Source organism: Pteronotus mesoamericanus, unplaced genomic scaffold, assembly GCF_021234165.1.
Source record: "Pteronotus mesoamericanus isolate MK-2021 breed Mesoamerican mustached bat unplaced genomic scaffold, CSHL_Meso_final scaffold_85, whole genome shotgun sequence".
NCBI classification, from domain to species: Eukaryota; Metazoa; Chordata; class Mammalia; order Chiroptera; family Mormoopidae; genus Pteronotus; species Pteronotus mesoamericanus.
This window is the reverse complement of record NW_026555329.1, coordinates 36,350,308-36,371,083: the sequence shown is the minus strand read 5'-3', so window position 1 is coordinate 36,371,083 and position 20,776 is coordinate 36,350,308. Positions and strand designations below refer to the sequence as shown.

Sequence of the window (20,776 nt, the reverse complement as noted above, 5' to 3'; positions counted from 1 at the left end):
TTCGAGTGGCAGAGGCCGCAGAGTCAGATACCCACTCCAAGGCAGCAGCCTCAATAAACCTGTCCCTCAGCAAGGACACACAAACAGATAACCTCCGCCCCTTGGAAACTAAGGCGGGGCAAAGCTACTCGTGCGTGCTGGCGTCACGCTGACGCATGGCCACGCCGGTCCCACCCACAACCCTGCCGGTCCGGTTTCCGGCGGGAGCGGGTACCACCAAGTGTTGGTGTAGGTGCGGCGTATTTCGTGAGACTGGCTGGCCGCGGGCTGCCCGGTCACCTAGTAGCCGCCAGAATGCCTCACTTGGAAAACATGGTGCTTTGTCGCGAGTCCCAAGTGTCCACGTTGCAGTCCCTATTTGGAGAGGTATTGTCAAACTGTTTTTTGTCTTGCAAATCCCGGAGGCAAACGTTTCCGTGGTCTTGTGGTGTGTTTATTTATTTTTGGTGTGGATTGAGGGGCAATAAGTCATATTTTGCGTTGAGATAGGGGAGTGTTGTACATGTACCCGACACCTTCACTCAAAGTAACTCGTGATAGTCCCTTTAAAAGAAAACTGCACCGGAAGGACCGGCCTGCACTACAGGACGTTGGCGCAGGACGTGTTCCTTTACACGCGCCACACTTTTGAGATGGTGTTAGCCCACAGTAGCCAATAGCGGTTGTCTCTTATCTTCCCTGAACTGAACGGGATTTTATACAACAGTGTTTGCAGAGTGTTATTTATTCAAATGTAAGTTCGCACATTTCATTTAGGTAGGTTGTGTAAGTCAAGTATGGGTAGAAAGGTAGTGGTTTTCACAAGTGAGGACTAAAGCAGTGCTTCATGCTTAAAACTTCATCTGCATTTCCAGAATTGTAAAAGCCCTGAAGAGATCTAGTCCACACTTCTAGACTAGCACTTCAGATGCAATCCGAGAGAAGAGGTTAAGTATGTCCTCTGGATGGACACAGCTAGGGGAGTCTTTTTTCATAGGCAGAGGGTAGCATTCACGAATTCAAAACTTAATCTATTTTTTATTATATTTTCATTTTGGGGGGTGCTTTTGATTCATATGCATTATTTATTTAAATTTTTTTATTGTTACTCTATTACGGTTGTCCCAGTTTTTCCCCCTTTGCACTCCTCTGGCCAGCCCACCCTCCCTGGCTCCTGCAGTCACTCCCCACAACTGTCCGTGTCCATGTGTCATTCCGGCCTGTTCTTAGACTAGACCCTTCTCCTTCTTTCCACCGTTATCCCCCTCTCTCTGCCCCTCTGGTTGCTATCAGCCTGTTCCTTGTTTCCATATCTCTGGTTCTATTTTGCTCATTTATTTTGTTCATTAGGTTCCTCTTATAGGTGAGATCATATGGTATTTGTCTTTTACCATCTGGCTTATTTCACTTAGCATGATGCTTTCCAGTTCCATCCATGCTGTCGCGAAGGGTAGAAGCACCTTTTTTCTTTCTGCTGCGTAGTATTCCATGGTGCAGAAGTACCACAGTTTTTTGATCCACTCATTTACTGATGGACATTAAAGCTTTTTCCAGCCCTTGCCTATTGTAAATAACGCTGCTATAAACATAGGGGTACTAACTTTTGAGTTGATGACTCAGGGTTCTTATGGTATATTCCCAGCAGTGGAATTACTGGGTCAAAAGGCAGTTCCCTTTTTAATTTTTTGGGTTATCTCCATACTGTTTTCCACAGTGGCTGAGCCAGTCTGCATTCCCACCTTTCCCCACATCCTTTCCAGCATTTGTTGTATGTTGATTTATTGATGACAGCCATTCTGACCGGTGTGTGGTGATATCTCATTGTGGTTTTAATTTACATTTCTCTGGTAATTAGTAATGTTGAGCATCTTTTCATATGTCTATTGGCCATCTGTATGTCCTCTTTGAGAAGTGTTTGTTCACGTCCTTTGCCCATTTTTTAAATGGGTTGTTTGTCTTCCTCGTGTTAAGTCATGAGTTGTTCATATATTTTGAAGATTAAACCCTTGTCCATTGTATCATTGACAAATTTGTTCTCCCATACAGTCGGTTTTCTTTTCATTTTGAGGATGGTTTCTTTAGCTGTGCAGAAGCTTTTTAATTTGATGTAGTCCCATTTGTTTATTTTTTCCTTTATTTCCCTTGCCCTAGCCTTCTCAATAAATGGTGTTGGGAGAACTGGACTGATACTTGTAAAAAAAATTAAACTAGACCACCAACTTATACCATACGCATTATTATTACTATTTCTGCTTTGTATTTCTTTCTTAAAAATTCACACCATCTTTGTATACACATTATTTACACATGGAATTAATCAGGCTTAGATCTTACCTACAAGGATAGTAAATGAGAGTTTAGAGTAACGCTCATTATCTGCCCCCTGCCCCTTACCCCTGCTTAAGTCCTCTAAGTACTTTTATCCCACTGGTAATGTTGGAAGGCAGTCAGAGGTGGCCTGTGAAGTATTAGGGTAAAAGTACCACCCTTCCTAAGGGGCACATTAGATACAGAAGTAAGAGGACAGTGAACGCATCCTCAGTATTTTAGCCATAATGCTTTCAGTTACAGTTAGCTATATTATCAATGAAATGTTTTTTTGGTTATTCTCTGCATTCCTTCCCTGGAGTTGTAAAATTCAGATCACTCCAACCAGAAATGCTCCTCCTGAAAGAGAATATTGGCAAATAGAGATGAACAGTATCAGCGTGCTATGGACCACAGAAAGGTTTTTGACCTCTACTGTTGCTGCAAATCATGTTTAACAATATTAGTATCACTTTTCTGCCAGGTGCTGTGCATGTGGGACATACAAAGAACTAGTTCATATTTTTAAGCAGATTTATTTATTTGCTCAACAACTAATACTTACTGAGCACCTTCTCTGTGTCAGGCACTGGGTCAGATCCTGGCATATTACAGGTTATGTTAGAGAGGTCTCTGAAGAGGAAATGTTAAATAACAATGAGAGTTCAGTTTAATTCTAGGGAACAATAAGCAAGATGTTATGAGGTGGGATATTATTAAGCACCAAATAATGGATGCAGACAGGGGTGGCAGAATTCCAGAAAAGGAGAGTTTTAGTATAGCTTGAAAAAATTTGCTGAAGGATGTCTTGAATTTTAAAGGTAAAATATAGTCCCGGCTTGTCTGGCTCAGTGGACTGAGTGCCAGCCCGTGTATCAAAAGGTTGCCAGTTCTATTCCCAGTCAGGGCACATGCCTGGGTTATAGGCCAGGTCCCCAGTGCATTTGAGAGGCAACAGATTGATATATCTCTCACACATTGATATTTCTCTTCCTCTCTTTCCTGCCTTCCTTCCCCTCTCTAAAAATAAATAAAATCTTTTTTAAAAAAGGTGAGATACGGTATTTGTATAACAGAGATGCTTAGCAAGCATGTGGTTAATTCTTGGGACAGAATTTTTGAGCCATTTAATTTACAAGATTATTATAGATATTTTCAAAAAGGGATTAATGTATTAAAATATGCATTTTTAGCTTATTTAGAAAAGTTTTTCCTGTGTAAATCTGATTTCCAGTTTGTCTTGCAAAAGGAAATGTGTAATTCAGTGGCAAGAATGTAGTAAATGTTTATAATTATTATTGTAGTGGTAGACGATGATCATAGATACTCTACTTTCTCATGAAAATTGCATCCTCCAATTTTCTTGTAATTATATTTAAAATATGTGTCTTCTCACTAGATTGTGAACTTCTCCAAAGCAAGTTTTGGCTTTAACTGATATTTATACTCTTCAGTGCGTCATTGTTTTCAGCATTTAATAAGTGTCTAATAAATAAATGGTTGTTGTATAACTAAAACGTATTTTAGTATTACTTTTTGCTAGTGAGCTAACTTGTAATGTTCTGTAGGAAAATCTTGGAAATATGTATTTTGAAATATATGTTATGCAGATTTTACCATATTTTATTTGATGAAATGACATTTAGGCTGAGGTACATGTAATGTGCCTCAAAAGTATCCTGTACATTTTCCTAAGAACAACAAACTTTTGAAATCAGACTTCTAACCCTGTGATTACATTTGTTTCATTTCAGAGCTTTAAAATGTATAATGAAGTTGCAGCTTATATGGGATTATATTCTTTACAAAAAAGTTAAAATGTTAAGAGTATGGTCAAAATTATTCTTGAGAAATCTCTTAAATCTCCTATAAAATCTCCTTTGAAAATGTAAGAGTTTGTATATATAAGCCTGTACTATAATATAAAAAGTGTGAATATATAGCGTATATAATAAATAAGCCAAATAAAAATTTTCAGAAATTTTAATTTCTAAACAGAGAAAGTGCTTAGACTTGAATCAAGTAAATTCAAAGTGTGGTGACTTCATGGTATGCTCAGTGTTGAAATAACTTGGACTGAATATTTTACCTTACCATATAAACTCTCTTGCAAGTTAATGAACGTTAGTTTTCTGTTTTGTATGTACATACTGATAATCATCTTTTCTCCCCAGAGACATCATTTCAGCTTTCCATCCATTTTTATTTATGGACATACTGCCAGTGGAAAGACTTATGTCACACAAACCTTGTTGAAAACTTTAGAGGTAAGAATAACCCCAAACTCAGCATTAATTGATTTTTACTCAGAGTCCTAGAAATGAAAGGATATGTGGGAAATTATTTAGTTCAGTTCACCTTTCTCTGAAGAAATATTGTGTACATAAAACATTTCTGACTAACTTTTGCTTGAATACCTTCAAAGACTGTAAGCTTCAGGAAGGATTGTTAGATAACTTTAGCCTTGATGTTAGAAAGTTACTTTTTATTTCTAATTTTCATTGGCAGATACTATTTGGGAAAAAACACACATGATGATAAACTCTTTAAAAAATACTAAAATCTCCCTGGCTGGCTTGGCGCAGTGGAATGAGTGCCAGCCTGCGAACCAAAGTGTCTCTGGTTCTATTCCCAGTCAGGGCACAGGCCTGGGTTGTGAGCTGGGTCCCCAGTAGTGGGTGTGCGAGAGACAACTACACATTGATATTTCTCTCCCTCTCTTTCACCCTCCCTCCGCCCTCTAAAAATAAAATACGTTAAAAAATATATTAAAATCTGCTTTTTCATTGTTGTATTTATAATATTGATACTGATGATTCTGAATCTCCTCATATACAAAACTGAATATATCCCCTTTACTCTGCCTTTTTTTCCATACTGTCTATGACAGTGAATGGTCTCAATATTTATATAATTATCAAAACTTTCTTTTTACTCCTTCCTCATCCTCTCTAAGTAAATCAAACCAGTAATATGTTCTACTTATTCTACATTGTTAATAACTTGACTTCATGTACCTTCAGCCATAGCTATAACTTACTCAGTTTCAGCTACCATTGTTTCTTCCTTGAATTTCTGTAACAGTCTCCTCACTGCAGTCCATGCTTTGTCTGATATATAAGACCCGTCATGAGCTGGATTCAGTTTATCTTTCATAATTGCTAAGGATTTGGGCTGTAGGGTCTGGCAGACTCATGATCTTCTGGATTTAGCACTTAGTACTTTCCCCTTCTGAAAACTAGCGCTGGTAGTGACAACATTTGGAATTGTTATTGAGAATTAAATGAGTTAATACATGAAAAGTGCTTAGTAGAGCACTAAGTATATAGTAAGCACTCAATACATGTTAGCTGCTATTATTAATGGTTATTGCCACACCCTCTATCATGTTCTAAGCTAGAATAAACAAAACTTTTCTTAAGGGACAGATAGTAATTATTTTAGGCTTGTGGGCCATACAGTTTTTATCACAGCTACTCAACTCTGCCTTAGTGTGAAAGCAGTTTGGACATTATCTATCTGAACAGATGTGGCTGTGTTCTAATACAATTTTATCAAAACATGATCGGCCTACAGGCTGTGTAGTTTGCTAGCCCCAGTCCTAAACTCTAGCTCTGAAGGTGCGTGATACTAAATGACTTATAGTTCCTGCTCTCTCGTACTTCCAGACCTTGGCACCTAGTGCTCCCTTTGCTTGGAGTAGCTTCTGTGTATTCACTCATGTGGCCTCTACTTGTTGCTTAGCAAATGCTTGTGTCCTTTGCTAGGTGGTATTCTACTTATGCTTTGGGAAGCTGTTCTTGACTCTCTGGGGTGTGTTAGATTCCCCTCTGTTGTGCAACCTAAGCATTCTGTCATAATACATAGTGTTTTTAGCTATTACATTGTATTTGTATTTTACTGGCTCAAGACCGTGTTTCCTGAGATTATCCTCAACATCAGCCACAGTGCTTTGTACATATCAACTTGTGAATTTTAGCCTTTGATACCTAAGAACACTTGTGCATTTTAACAATACAGATACCAGGCTCAGAATCTGAGTGTACAAATTCCTGGATCAGGCATTTGCATTCAAGAACCCCTTGTATGAAGCGCCTAAAAATATATATTGAATAAAATAATGAAAACTGAATAAGGAAGTTACATATTTAAAATAGGTATTTCATTTTTTAACATAATTTTTGCTGCTACTTAATCATTATAATTAAGTGGTGATTATTGCTGCTTCTGGTAGAGGTACACAAAGAGACACTTAAAGTATGCTGCCATGAAAGGTCATGCATAGTACATAGTCATAAGCAAGACACATTCATAATGGAGAGCTTGTGGCCTCTGGTTCATAAAGGAATGAGGATAAAAGAGGTCAGCAAATGTTGGTAAAACTGTGCCTAAGTAAATATAATGTAACTTTAGTTACATCATTACTCAAAGAAAGAAAAGCCCCGTTATTGGGTGAGATTTATAGAATATTACTAAAAATAGTTTTAGGTTCCATTACTTGTGCCAGATGTCGTAAGTTATCTTCCTCTGAATTATTAGCACTGCTTTTGTGACTTCATCCTGAAAACAACTGTATTTGTGAGCAAGCCTTTTATTTCCTTGTTACTTCAGAAATTACATCCATTTTGATACTATTGTAAATGGAGAACTAGTTCTCACTTCTCATAGGAGGATTACTGTAGTTTTTTTTTGATCTAGGTTCATTCATCATTAAGATTATTATCTTAAAATTATACACATGAAATTTCTACTAAAAGTTTTAATATTCAAATGTGCTTGGGTTTCCTTATAATAATTCTTTAGAGGAAACTACAAGTTTGCTTTGAATCCCTGTTAGGAAACAAATAGCAAACTCAAATAACTGAAGTAACTTCAATGAAGGGACTATCTTACGAAGGTTGAATTGATGTTAAGGGAACCCATAAGGGATGGTAAAGCAGTGATAGCCTTTATCTCTCTCAGACCTGAATGGGCACAGAAAGGAGTTGTTATTGGACCCTTGCAAGAACTATAGCCTTCAACTAAGAGCCACCCAACTGGAACTGTGGCCTGTAGTACAAGGTCATAGCAACTGTCAAACTGTGGGCCTCTGAGGGGTAGGGCTGGGAATCAAGAGAATAAATACTCACCTTCTTTTTCTTGATCCTCTCCTTCAGTCCTCTGTTGGTTATATCCATTGGCTGAATCCAATCAATGTGGCAAAATAAAAGAGTCTGGGCAATGCCCTGTGTAATGTTCAGACTCCTGGGACATAGAGCATGTTGGAAGATTGTGGAGTATAGGTTTAGAAGGCCAAGTAGGAAATATCCAGCAGAGCCATACTTGTATGTGTGTTTGCTGTTTACACTTTTTTTTTGTATTTCGTTCTCAGCTCCCACATGTCTTTGTCAATTGTGTTGAATGCTTTACCTTGAGGCTGCTTTTGGAAAAAATTTTAAACAAGTTGAATCATCTTAGTTCTTCAGAGGATGGATGTTCTACTCAGATAACCTGTGACACATTTAATGACTTTGTTCGCTTGTTTAAACAAGTAACCAAAGCTAAAAATCTCAAGGACCAGACTGTATATATTGTAAGTATTTAATTTCATTTCAAATACTGTTTATTTGAAAATTGATTTGTTTATTCAATTTCCATATATTTGTTTAGAGTCTCATTATATGCAGTGTACCATGCAAAGTGGTTTTGGGATACAAAAATGTTTTAGGTGTTTTTCTTACCCAAAGTGAGCTTCAGTTTAATAGAAGAACTATGACACATTAACTGACATACAACTATATGCAGAATGTGATAAGTGAGAACCATGAGATGCAAAGTACTGACTTAGTCACATCTGGTACAGCTTCAAGATGTATAACATTTGAGATACAACTAAAAGAATGATTAGGGTATTAATAGGATGAAACTGAATAAGAGGAATTTCAAATGGAGGTATTATATAAGCAAATGCATGCAGATGGGGATAGAGGCCAGGGAATAGCAAATAGGCTAGTTTTGTTGGGTTATAGGTATGAAGGGAGAAAAAGAATACTAAGAAAGTAAGTGTTGGCAGATCATGGAATGTCTTGAGAACTATACAAAAATACTTTATTTCATTTTCTAGATAGAGGAGGTAGTGATGATTTTAGAGCAACAAATATGATTTTAGGAAGAGTACTCTGAAAGCATGTTGAATAAGTGGATTGGAGGGGGTGAAAGACTGAGGACTAGAAGAATGATTTTTGAGGCTTTTGTAGCTGTTTACATTAGAGGAAATGTGGGCCTGGACTAAAGTTGGGATAGGAGATACAGAAAAGAATAAATGGAAGAGATAGCAAAGGTCAAACTTGTCAGTTCTCTATGGGGTAAGTTTGTGGGAAAAGATGAATCAACTAAATTTAGGTTGGCTAAGTTTGAATTACAGTTGTTTAATCAACGTGAAAATGACTAGCAGATAATTTAAAATGTATCATGTGTTTTACATCAGTGAATTTTTTTATAACACTTTAACCTTTTTAAAAAAATGATTCTCTCTGAAGTGGAATTGAATTGTATTACGAAGTTTATCAAAACACTAAGTTATTAACTAACTGAAGGGACCAAATCTTATTCATTCTTGTATAAAACAGTTTTTTCCACATTTTAATTTTATTTATTTATTCAACAAATATTTATTGAGCACTTTCTGTATGTCAGGCACTATACTAGATACTGGAGATAGTCAGGGAACAAAAATCTCTACCCATTTATAGCATATAGTCTGGTTGAAGAAAATAGACAATAAGCAAGTTAACAGTTAGTATGTCAGATGTGATACATTAATAGAGGAAGGAGAATCCAGTGGATGTGGGAAAGTAGTTACTTTTTTCTACTAGGGAAGAAAGGGATGATCTGAAAAAGGATTCTAAGCAAAGAGATTCATATGAGACTATAAAGATTGGAGTGTGCCTTTTCAAAGACTGTCAGGAAGGTCATTGAGGGTGGAATAGTTTAAAGGAGGGGAAGGTTGAGAATCAATGGAAGGTTGAAAGGGTAGAAGCTGGTAGACTACTGTTCTGGATTGAGTTGTTTCCTCCAGAAATTGATATGTTGAAGTTCTAGCCCCTGATCCCTCAGGATATGACCTTATTTGGAAATAGGGTTATTGCAGTTGTAAGTAATTAAGATGAGGTCATAGTAAAATAGATTAGGCTCCTAATTCAATACGACTGGTGTCTTTATCAAAAGGAAGTATGGAGACAGACATGCCCATGAGAGAATGCCATATAAAGATTGGATTTTTGCTGCTACAGGCCAAGGGACTAGCAGAAGCTAGGAGACAGGCTTGGTACAAATTTTTCTCTAGCACTTCAGAGGAAGCATGGCCCTGCCACCACCTACATCTTGAACTTCTAGTGTCCAGAATTGTGAGACAATATAATTTCTGTTGTTTAAGCCATGCTGTTTATGGTGCTTTGTTATGGCAGCCTTAGGAACCTCATATAATTAGCTATGAGGTATTTTAGTAATCTAGGCAAGAATCATGTTGGCTTAGACCAAGGCAGTAGCAATGGAGGTGGTAAGTAGTGGTTTGGATATATTTGAAGGTGAGGTTGACAGAATTTTATGATAGGTTGAGTGTGGAGGAACAGACAAAGAAAGAAGCTTGTGTGTACCTGAAAGGATGGAGTTGTCAGTATTTGAATGGTGAAAACTATAGCAGATAGGGTCTTTCTGTGGGGGAAGGAGTGATAAGAAGGTTGGTTTTGAGCATGTTAAGCTCAAGCAGAGATGTTGAATTGGCACTTGGACGCTTGAGTTTGAAGGCAAGAGAAGTCCATTGTGGAGGTGCTGTTTTGGAGTTGTGAGCATATAGGGAGTAGTACTTTAAGCTGGGAAACTGGATTAAGTCAGCAACAGAGTTGAATGAATTAGAGAACAGGCAAGTCCAGTGACTGAGGACGGTGGCACTCCAGTGTTAAGGGATGAGGAAATGCTAAAGAACAAACAAGGAGACAGAAGATCAGTGATGTACAAAGAAAACTTAGAGAACGCAGTGTCCCAGAAGTCTTTCCAAGCGGCCCTTTCCTGGTCCTTTGGCTAGGGAGCAGACTTTTGGGGGAACTTTTCCAGTCTATGCTTGTTCGCCTTTCTGTGCTGCTGGCTTCTTCAGCTCCACATCTGCAGTATGTGAGGCAGAAGGTAACTCAGGCATTTTACTTTGACGTGAGTTGCCATTCCTCTGGTCTGAGGTTCCTAGCTGGTCTGCCTTCTTCTCTTCCCCTTTTAGACCTCCCATTGGTTTATATGTAATATTCAAAATTTTTAGTTTCACTTAGGAGGAAGAATAGGAAAAAGTACATTTGCTTCATCTTTCCAGAAGCATAAGTCTTTTTTTTTTTTTATGTTAGTGCATAGTGAAGAATACTGCAACAACTAGTACAGTTTGGCATCATGACCACCTTGATTCATGCTAAAGAGGCTGTCATTTAATTTACTCTTGGCTTTTGCACCACCAGTGCAAATGTCAACATAGTAAAAAAGGAAAGTCAAATTTTAGTAGTATTATGAAAATAGTTTTAACCTTGGCAAACTCCTGAAAAGGTATCAGGGACATGCCTCACCCCTCCCCGCTCCGCCAGGAGCCACAGATCACACTTCAAACACGGCTGGTCTTTCACTGAGGTAGGGTAGGGGACAGTATCATTGGAGTTGTATTAGAGAAGTGATAGTTAGAAACTGTAATATTTAAGAATGAAGACAAATGACCCCAGAATACATGATAGCTTCAACAAGTAGAATTTCAAAGCTGTGTGTCTTTAGGGAGGAGGGAAAATCAATTTTTAAAAACAGCCATGAGGAGTAATTTGGGTCCTGTTCATTGTTCCAGCCAAGTGGATCAAAGTAGGCATTCATTATTTGTTAGTTGACTAAATGTTGAGGGTGGGAAAGTTTGCATATATTTAGAATATTTTTTAGAGTAAATCTATAGACTGTTTAGCTATCTAATATATGAATTGGTAACCATCAGTACTTAGGAAATAACACAGAAAGGTGGCTAAAAATGTTTTCTAGTCAGTAAACTACTTTAGAAACCAAGAGTTGATTAGAATGCCTTCATGTAAATTCTTAAGAAAAATAATTTGGATCTGAATTAAAATTTTTACTTCTCTATTAGTTATCTAATAATTGCTTTTGAAGAAGTAACATTTATTAGAATACCATGAAATTATTAATTATGGTGGGTTAATTATATCAAATCTGAATAAACTATGGTTCCAATTTTGCATTTTGTATTAAAATAAGCATAAAAATTGACCAATTTACTTGAATTAACCTGTGTCCTGAATTAGAGAATTATTTAAATAGAGATCGATGGGAAAATTGCAAATGGCGAATACATAGTGGGGAAACTAATTTGTTTTTTTTAGCAATAAATAATTTTAGCCTTTTTTGTTTAAACTGATTAAGAATGAAATATCTTAAGTTGATTATTCATATACTGTTTCAAGGTTGTCTATTAATAAAACAACTGTTAAACAATTTGGACCATTTTGGGAAACAATATTATATTCCTTAAATTTTAATTCATTTCTAATATAAGTAATTATAATTTGCAATAAGATTTATTAATAAATATAAATGATTAAATAGCTTTCTTTAGAAAAAGTGATTTCAGTTCTGGGAAGAAAATGTACAAGAGAAACCCAGACCATTTTGCTGTAATAAAAAACTAGAAAACTAGTAACTACTTCTAAGGTTATTTTAAAAAGACAAAGAATCTCCTGGATCAAAAGAATTAATATTGTTAAAATGTCCTTACTACCCAAAGTGATCTATAGATTCAGTGCACTCCCTATCAAAATTCCAGTGGAATTTTTCACAGAAATAGAAAAAATACTTTTAAAATTTGTATAGAATCACAAAAGACCCTGAAGAGCATAAGGAGTCCTAAGAAAGAACAAATCTTGAGAAAGATGGAAGCATCACACTTTCTAATTTTAAAACTATAGTATAAAGCTATAGTTACCAAAACAGAATGACACTTGGATAAAAATAGGCACATAGACCAATGGAACAGAACAGAGAACCCAGAAATAAACCCACATATATACATGATTAATTAATTTGCAACAAAGGAACCAAGAATATACAATGGGGAAAGGATAATCTCTTCAATATTTGGTGCTGGGAAAACTGGCTAGCTACATGCAAAAGGATGAAACTAGATCAGTATCTATTCCATGCACAAAATCAACTTAAAATTGATTCATACTTGAACATAAGACCTGTAAAACTCCTTGGAGAAAATATAGGAAAAAATGTCCTTTACATCACTTTTTGGCAGTGATATTTTGGGTTTGACACCAAAAGGAAAGGCAACAAAAGCAAAAATAATCAAGTGGGACTATATCAAATTAAAAAGCTTCTGTGCAGACCTGACCAGTGTGGCTTACTTGGTTGGGCATCATCTGGCAAAGCGAAAGGTCACCTCTTGGATTTCTGATCAGGGCACATGCCTGGGTTGTGGGTTTGGTCCCATTTCAGGGCACGTAAGAGAGATAACTGATCGATGTTTCTCACATTGACGTTTCTGATGTTTCCCACATTGACATTTCTCTCCCTCTCTTTCTCCCTTCTTTTCCCTCTCTCTAAAAATAAATAAATGAAGTCTTTTTAAAAAAGAAATCTTTAAAAAGAAGAGCGCCTGTCCAGCAAAGCAAACCTTGAACAAATGAGAAAACAGCCTATAGAATGGGAGAAAATATTTGCAAATCATATATCTAATAAGGGGTTAATATCCAAAATATATAAGGAACTCATACAACTCAGTAGCAAAATAGCCAATCTGATTAAAAAATGGACACGGGAACTTATAATATTTTTTCCAAAGAGGATATCCAGTGGCCAGTGGGTCCATGAAAAGGTCTTTGACATCACTCATCATCAGGGACTGGCAAATCAAAATCACAGTGAGATAGCACCTCATACCTATTAGAGTAGCAATCATCAAAAAGATAAGAGTTGAGTGTTCTCAAGGATGTGATAAAAGGGAACACTTGCACTGTTGGTGGGAATGTAATGGTACAGCTACTAAGAAAAACAGTATGGAGGTATCTCAAAAGTTAAAAATAGAACTACTGTATGATCTAGTAATATCATTTATGGGTACACAAGGTCTGTCTGGAAAAGTCCAGCCATTATTAATATAACAAGAACAGTTTGTGTGACATCGATATAACCTGGCCGCCAAGGAGAGTGGACTGGAATGCACATGTGTGAACAATGATGACTTCACTGTACCAGTCAGTAGGGATGGTAGACACTGCTAAGTGAGCATGTGTACTGTGTGGCCATTGCATTCAAAATGACTGAGTAGAGCAACAAATCTGCATCAAATTTTGTGTTAAGCTTGGACATTTCTCTTTGGAAACTATTTGGATGATTCAGAAGGCTGCAGCTATGGGCAACTGGTGATTGGCAGCTTCATCATGACAACACGCTCACTCATGCATCACATCTCCTGCAGAGCATGTTGAGTAAACATCAGATCACTAGGTGACTCAGTCCCCTACAGCCCAGATTTGGCTCCCTGCGACTTCTGGCTTTTCCCAAAACTAAAATCACCTTTGAAAGGGAAGAGATTTCAGACCGTTGATGAGATTCAGGAAAATACAACAGGGCAGCTGATGGTGAGTGGGAGAACTGTGTGAAGTCCCACAGTGCCTGCTTTGAACGATACTGAGGTGTCATTGTCCTGTGTACAATGTTTCTTGTACTTTTATCTTCTTCAATAGATGTCTCTATTTTTCCTATTACATGGCTGGATACCTTCTGGACAGACCTTGTATATTTAGAGGAAATGAACTCAGAATCTTGAAGAGATAAGCACTCCCATGTTCATTACAGCATTATTCACAATAACCAAGATATGGAAGGAACCTAAATATTTGTCAGTGGATGAAGATGTGGTATATGTTGTTAACCTAAAATTAAAAACTTTAAATGAGAGGCAAGAAGTATTTATTTGGGATCAAAGAATTACAGTTTGGGTAGTATAGATACTGGCAGAAACCCAATACTACCCCAGTTACAGTGTGTAAACAAGAGTTTTTTTAATGAGAAAAGAAGAATAATGACAATTCCTGTTGATGCTAACAGGCTGAGCTACTCTTGGCTATATATGATTGGTTACTGATTCAGTCTTCAGATAAACAATCTACAATTATCAGTCTTTGTGGTCAGGATGTCTGCTTTCCTGCTGGCTTTACAAGTAATTGTTTGTAAAAGAATGTTGCTTTAACCCAGTGCAAAGGTCTGGCCCAGAACAAAGATTCGAGGAACAAGACATGCTAGGTAGTTCCTCTAAAATTGTAGCTCTGGTTCTGTTTTGAAAAGGCTTAGTTTATATTATTTTTTTTACAATAGAGTGCTATTCAACCATGAGAAAGAAGGAAGTTCTGCCATTTGTAATAATATGGATGAATTTTAAAGGCATTATTCTAAGTGAAGTAAGTCAGGGAAAGACAAATGCTATATGATCTTACTTACATGTAGAATCTTTAAAAAAAAAAAAAAGGCTAAATTCATAGGAACAGAGTAGAATGGTGGTTACCAGGAGTCAGGTGGTAAAGAGAAATGGGGAGATGTTGATCAAAGGGTACAGACATTAAGTTCCGAGGATTCTAATATAGAACATAGTGATTATAGTTAATAATACTGTATTATATATACTTGAAAGTTGCTAAATGAGTAGAGTACAGCTTACACATTCTTACCACAAAAAAAGAAATGGTAACTATGTGAGCTGAGAGATGTGTTAGCTAATATCATGGAGGTAATCATTTTGCAATACATAAATGTATTAAATCAACATATACATTTTAAACTTACATAGTGTTATGTGTCAGTTATACCTCAATAAAGCTGGGGGTAAAAAAAGATGAAGTCAATTTGAATGGGTTTTAACTGGCTAAAGATGGGGCAACTTGACCATCACACAGAATAATGAATTCAGTGGATGCCAGCACATTAGTTAAGTTAAAATCCATGAATTCATGATAATATATCACAAACACAAAACCCCAGCTTCTTGGTTACCATGGGAGTTTAATTTACTAGGGCACTACAGTAGGCTGAACAAGTGGCCCCTGAAGATATCAGGTCCTAATCCCTGGAACTTGTAAATGATACCTCATTTGGCAAATGAGTTTTTGCAGATCTGATTAGGTTAAAAATCTTGAGACAGGGAGATTTACCTGGATTATTTGAGTAGGCCCAAAGTACAATCACAAATGTCTATAGAGTAGAGAAGCGAGGGAGATTTGACTGTATGACGTTCACAGAGGAGGTGACTAGGTAACAGAAACAGAAGCAAGCAAGGGTGAGAAACTTGAAGATGCTGGCCCTGTAGATTGGAACGATGCAATCAGTACTGGCAGCCACTAGAGGTTGGGAGAAGCAAGAAATGGATTCTAATCTAGAGTTGCTGGAGGGAGTATGGCCCTTCCAACACCTTGATTTTGGCCCAGTGAAAATGGTTTCAGGCTTTAGACTTCCAGAACTGTGAAAGAATAGATCTGTAGTCTGTTTTAAGCCACCAAATTTGTAATAATATGTTACAGCAACCACAGAGAGCTAACACAGTTACATACTCATTATTCTGAGAATTGGTACATAAAGGGAAAGAATCAAGCATTTATCCTTTTTATCCTGTTTAAACTTTATTTCTGGGTAGCCAAATAGGAAATGAGGGAAAGTTCTTTCTAGAAAAATGTCCTCTAATAAATGCAGAAAGAATCATAAAATGATAGTTTTGCAATCCCTAATTAAATAATGTACATAGGCAATGATCATCAATTGATGCTGAAATCACTAGGTGTAACACTGCTGGGGGAACTTCATAATGGATGGGTCAGGCTGACAACACCTGAACCTGTCAGTCAGTCTTAACATGACAGAAAAAGAGAGACAACCAGGTATTGTATGCTTGCAGTAAGATATATACAGCGCTAAGTGTGAAATATTTCTGCCCAAAACTCAAACCTGAATCTGATCAAAAGTCTGAATCTGCCTATTATTTTACAGTAAATATAGGGATATAGAAACGCATTAAATGACACAATAGAAATGCAATCAGCCAATCCAGAATGTGGAAAAGCCTACATGACAGATGACCTAGTTTCTCTAACAAATAAAATGCCAATGGAAAATAAGAAGGGTCAGTGGAACTGTTATTAAAACAGACTTAGACGACAAATAAGTCAAATATAATAAGATGCAATGTTTGGACTTTTTTGGATCCTGAATCAAATAAGTTTACTTTAAGAAGACATTCATGGGCCCTGGCTGTTGTGGATCAGTTGGTTGGAGCATTGCGCCATAACTGAAGGGTTGCGGATTCGATTCCTAGTCAGGACACATACATAGAGGTTGCTAGTTCCATTCCTGGTCTGGGTGTGAAAGGGTGTTACCCCCAGCTTTACTGAGGCCACCAATAGATGTTTTTCTCTCATTTGGTTGTTTTTCTCTCTCCCTTCCTCTATCTCTTTAAAAAAAGAAAGAAACCAATAAAAAATAATGTCCTTAGGTGAGGATACAAAAAAAAAGATGACATTCATGGAACAAGTTGGGAAATTTTAATAGTGGTTATTACATGGCATTAAGGAATATTTAAGTTTGTAGGCATGATAATGATACTCTAGTTATGTTTTACAAAAAAACTCCTCATTAGTTATAGCTGCATACGGGCATATTTATGGAGAGTGGTATGTCTGGGATTTGCTTTAAAGTGTCAGCAAGATGGTGAAGGGAAAAGTAGGGGGTGGATAGAAGAAGCAAGATTGGTTATAGGTTGATGTTTGTTGGAGTAGGGTGAAATATATGGGAATTCCTGGTACTTATCTCCCTAACCTGGTGTATATTTTAAAATTCCTATTCTCACATATATTTATTTATTTATTTATTTTAAATTTCAGAGAGAGGGAGGGAGGGGGGAGAGGGAGAGAGAAACATCGTGTGAGAGAAACATAGATCAGTTGCCTTTGGTCCCTGTCTGGTTGCCTCATGCATGCTCCCCGACTGAGGATTGAACCTGCAACCTACATATGTGCCCTGACCAAGGATTGAACCCACAACCCACGCCCTTTTGGTGTATGAGACAATGCTCCAGCCAGCTGAGCCATCCAGCCAGAGCTAGAGTAAATGTTTTAAATAGCATTTTTAAGACCTTAATTTTTTTACGGATTGATGGATGTTATCTTCAACAGACTTTTAAAAAATTTTTAAACTTTTTAAATGAAAATTTCAGAAATATAAAATATAGTGTAGTATACTGAAATGAACCCATTATCCAACTTCAATAATTACTAACATGTGGCCAGACTGTTGTGTCATCTGTACCTCATTCATTTTTCCCTGAATCACATCATGTCATCCATAAAAATATATATATATTTTATCTACCCTATATATCTACTAAATATGTATATCATATATATCATTCATAAATCTGTATACATGTTTTATATTTACATATAGTATATATACTGTATGTCTCTATAAGTACCTTTTTTAAAAATACACAGTCCCAATAGCATTATCTTAACACTGAACAAAACTTTTATTCTTTTAACATGATCCATTATCAAGTTAAACAGAGTTTAGCATCCAGTTAAAGTTAAGGCAAAAAAAGTTATACGTGATGAAATTCAGAATTTTCTGTGTGTCTTTTGGGTCAGAAAGAACTGTAATTTTTGGTTCATGGTGGACATTTCTCTTTTATCAAATGGAATAAAAAATGCACATCGTTGTATTTCTTGGAAACCTAAGAAAATGTCCTTAGAGCATCTTATCTTTTTAATAGTATACCTGTAAAATAAACCTCTTTAATGTAGCTCAGAATGACTCATTTTCTATTTAGAAATTTGAGTTATACATGCTATAACATGTTATAGTCCATTTTTTTAACTTATTTGACCTATTTAAAATGTCTTCCACAAATGTAAATAGAAATTAAAAATTACAGTTTTTTTAACATGGAAACTTTAATTCTTGAATTGTACATTAATATTTATAATATTTGTAGCAATTGTAAATGTTTTATAAAGGGCTTTGCAAATTGATTTTGATGCTGCATTTTTTTTTTTTAAGGTTCTTGATAAAGCAGAGTATCTCAGAGATATGGAAGTGAATATTTTGCCTGGGTTTCTTAGGTTACAAGAATTGGTAAGTAACGTATAAGAGTCTCTTTTTCCTATGGCCTAATCAATAGATTGTGTTGTCAACATTTTTCCTTTTGCCAGTCTGATAGGGGAGAAATGATATCTTGATATATTAATTTGCATTTATCGATTATGATTGAAATTAGCATTTTTTAAAAAGTCAAGCAGTTTGTGACTTGATAACATTTATTCTCCAACTTTAGCTTTTTATTTCTAATTGTAAGTGACTAATATTGCTTTCTAGTAAAAGATTTTAGGTGTTTGCTAAACCAAAAGGCAGTGGGCTAGATTTTAAATTTCCTGCAAGTATTTTAAAATTCTGGGTTATCTCGAGGTCTATATCATGTTCACTCAAAATCAGAACCAGCTCTATATTTCAATTTACAATTGTGTTGGCCTGCTTAGTATTAATACTACTCTGTCATGGCCTGGGAAAAGAGCAGGCATCTTTTTTCATGTGCATATGTGTCAGGTGAAAGCCAAATACTATTTGGGCAAAAAATGGGGTTTTACAGTAGTTTAAATAAAGAAAATGGGTGAGAGAATTCAGTGTTCACCAATACCAGTTGGTATAGGTATGCTAAATTCAAAAGAACTGTGGCTGTTTTTATATTAGAACCACAAAGTAAGAAAAGATTTAGTTTGAGCAAACAGTATTGTTTGTCTTATTCAGTTAATGCCAATTTAAATTTTATTGTTTTCTAGTTTTGCTTAAACTTACAAATTTATGTTGGTTTTATAATTTCATGTGTTGCTTGGAGCATAAATAGTTTATATCCACTTCATTTTATGTCTGAATTATTTAAGTATTAAGTAACACTTTAATAAAAATTAAGTAAATATTTGGTGAGATAGTGCTTAGAGCATTTCCACCTTTGAAAAGTTAAACACATTACTCAAATTTGAGAAACTGCTGGAAGTTCAGAGAGGCTTTCCAAGTGCCACTGAAATCATCGTATGCCTAAGCCAACTCCTAAAATTCGCTTTTAGTAGTAGTGTTCTGGGGCTCATATAGAGAGGACAGGGGGAGATTAAGTGCATTAAGTGTAGTTCCTGGTGGCCTATCCGGGAAATTTCCTCACACAGTCTAGCTTTTTTCAGTTTGATTAACTCTGGGCATTTTTACTACTGAGATCAGTGAAATGCCCTCTTTTACTACTTTGTTGTGTTTGTGTCCCCCTCCAGTATTTCACATTCCTTTGGTCTAGGACCTCCTGTCTGGTATCCAGAGTGCATCCCTGCTGTCCTCTTGCCACTCCAGTATAGTTTCCCCCATCTTTTCTCCCCTCCTCTCCAGTAACGGTGACTGTGCATCCCTTCATAGTAGTTAAGTCTTTCCCTTTGTCTCCATTTTAATTATGGAAACTGAAGAAAATGAAAAGATGCGCACTAGTTTTCACTCTATCAGAAAAGAGAATTCTTGTTTTGACATTTTTGAAAACATGCTTGATTTTTTAAAAAATGTATTTCATTTAAGAGAAATATAGCAAAAGTGTTTTCCATTTTTTATATTAAATATTTAAGTAAAATGAAGTACTTTCAGATGAACACATAAGAATATTACCCACTTAAAATCCTTTCAGATTAAGAAATACATTTTTTTAAATCTTTCAATATTTTTAACTGATTTTATAAAATCCTTTTTAATAATCATTTTAATTCTCTTTTATTATTATGTTTTTTCTATTACTATTTATCTCCCTTGGATAATCATTTTAAAGCAAAAACAGATTAATGCTTTGAATTAAGATTGTATTTAGAGTATACTTTTTTATCCCTATAGAAATAAATTCAAGGATTCTTAAAAATCAATGTTTATAAGACAGAGCATTTGAAAGTAAAATCTTTTCCTTTCATAAAATGCTAGATTTATGAAATTATTAATTTATTGAACTCAGCTTCCTTTGTTAGCCAAAATAATTTTTTCTAAATACTGAAAATTGGAATATAAGATTACACATAAGTTAGGAATCAATAAATAGTAAATCACCATCAAAGTATGGTATAATTTATTTATGAAACATGGTCCTAAGAATAGTTATAGAACAAACAGCTTTTACTTTTTAGTTTTAATTATGGAAACAAGAAAATTAAAAGATGCACAGTAATCTTCACTGTACCAGAAAAGAGGTTGTTGTTGAAACTGCTTGTCAACTTGGGAGATGTAAAAGAATATAGGAAAAATTAAAATCTGTGTTGAGAATGCAGAGGTGTCTACCAATGAATTCTAACTAGCATGTGTAATGTAAGGGCATTCGTGGCCACTCCTTAGAAGGATAACATACAGGGGGTGCTGTTTTCTTAATGTT

The 20,776-nt window shown here is 35.9% G+C and overlaps 1 protein-coding gene across 1 annotated transcript in view; it reads left to right on the top strand.

The window, feature by feature from the left end:
- The first annotated feature begins 201 nt into the window (after window positions 1–201).
- The window catches only part of ORC5 (origin recognition complex subunit 5), a 92,531-nt gene continuing 71,956 nt past the window's right edge, over window positions 202–20,776 (top strand). Inside the window, exons 1-4 of the mRNA XM_054564673.1 lie at window positions 202–366; window positions 4,461–4,553; window positions 7,658–7,858; window positions 18,397–18,471. Of these exons, the coding sequence (XP_054420648.1) occupies window positions 295–366; window positions 4,461–4,553; window positions 7,658–7,858; window positions 18,397–18,471 (441 nt within the window). The 5' untranslated portion in view covers window positions 202–294. The remainder of the gene's footprint in view (window positions 367–4,460; window positions 4,554–7,657; window positions 7,859–18,396; window positions 18,472–20,776) is intronic.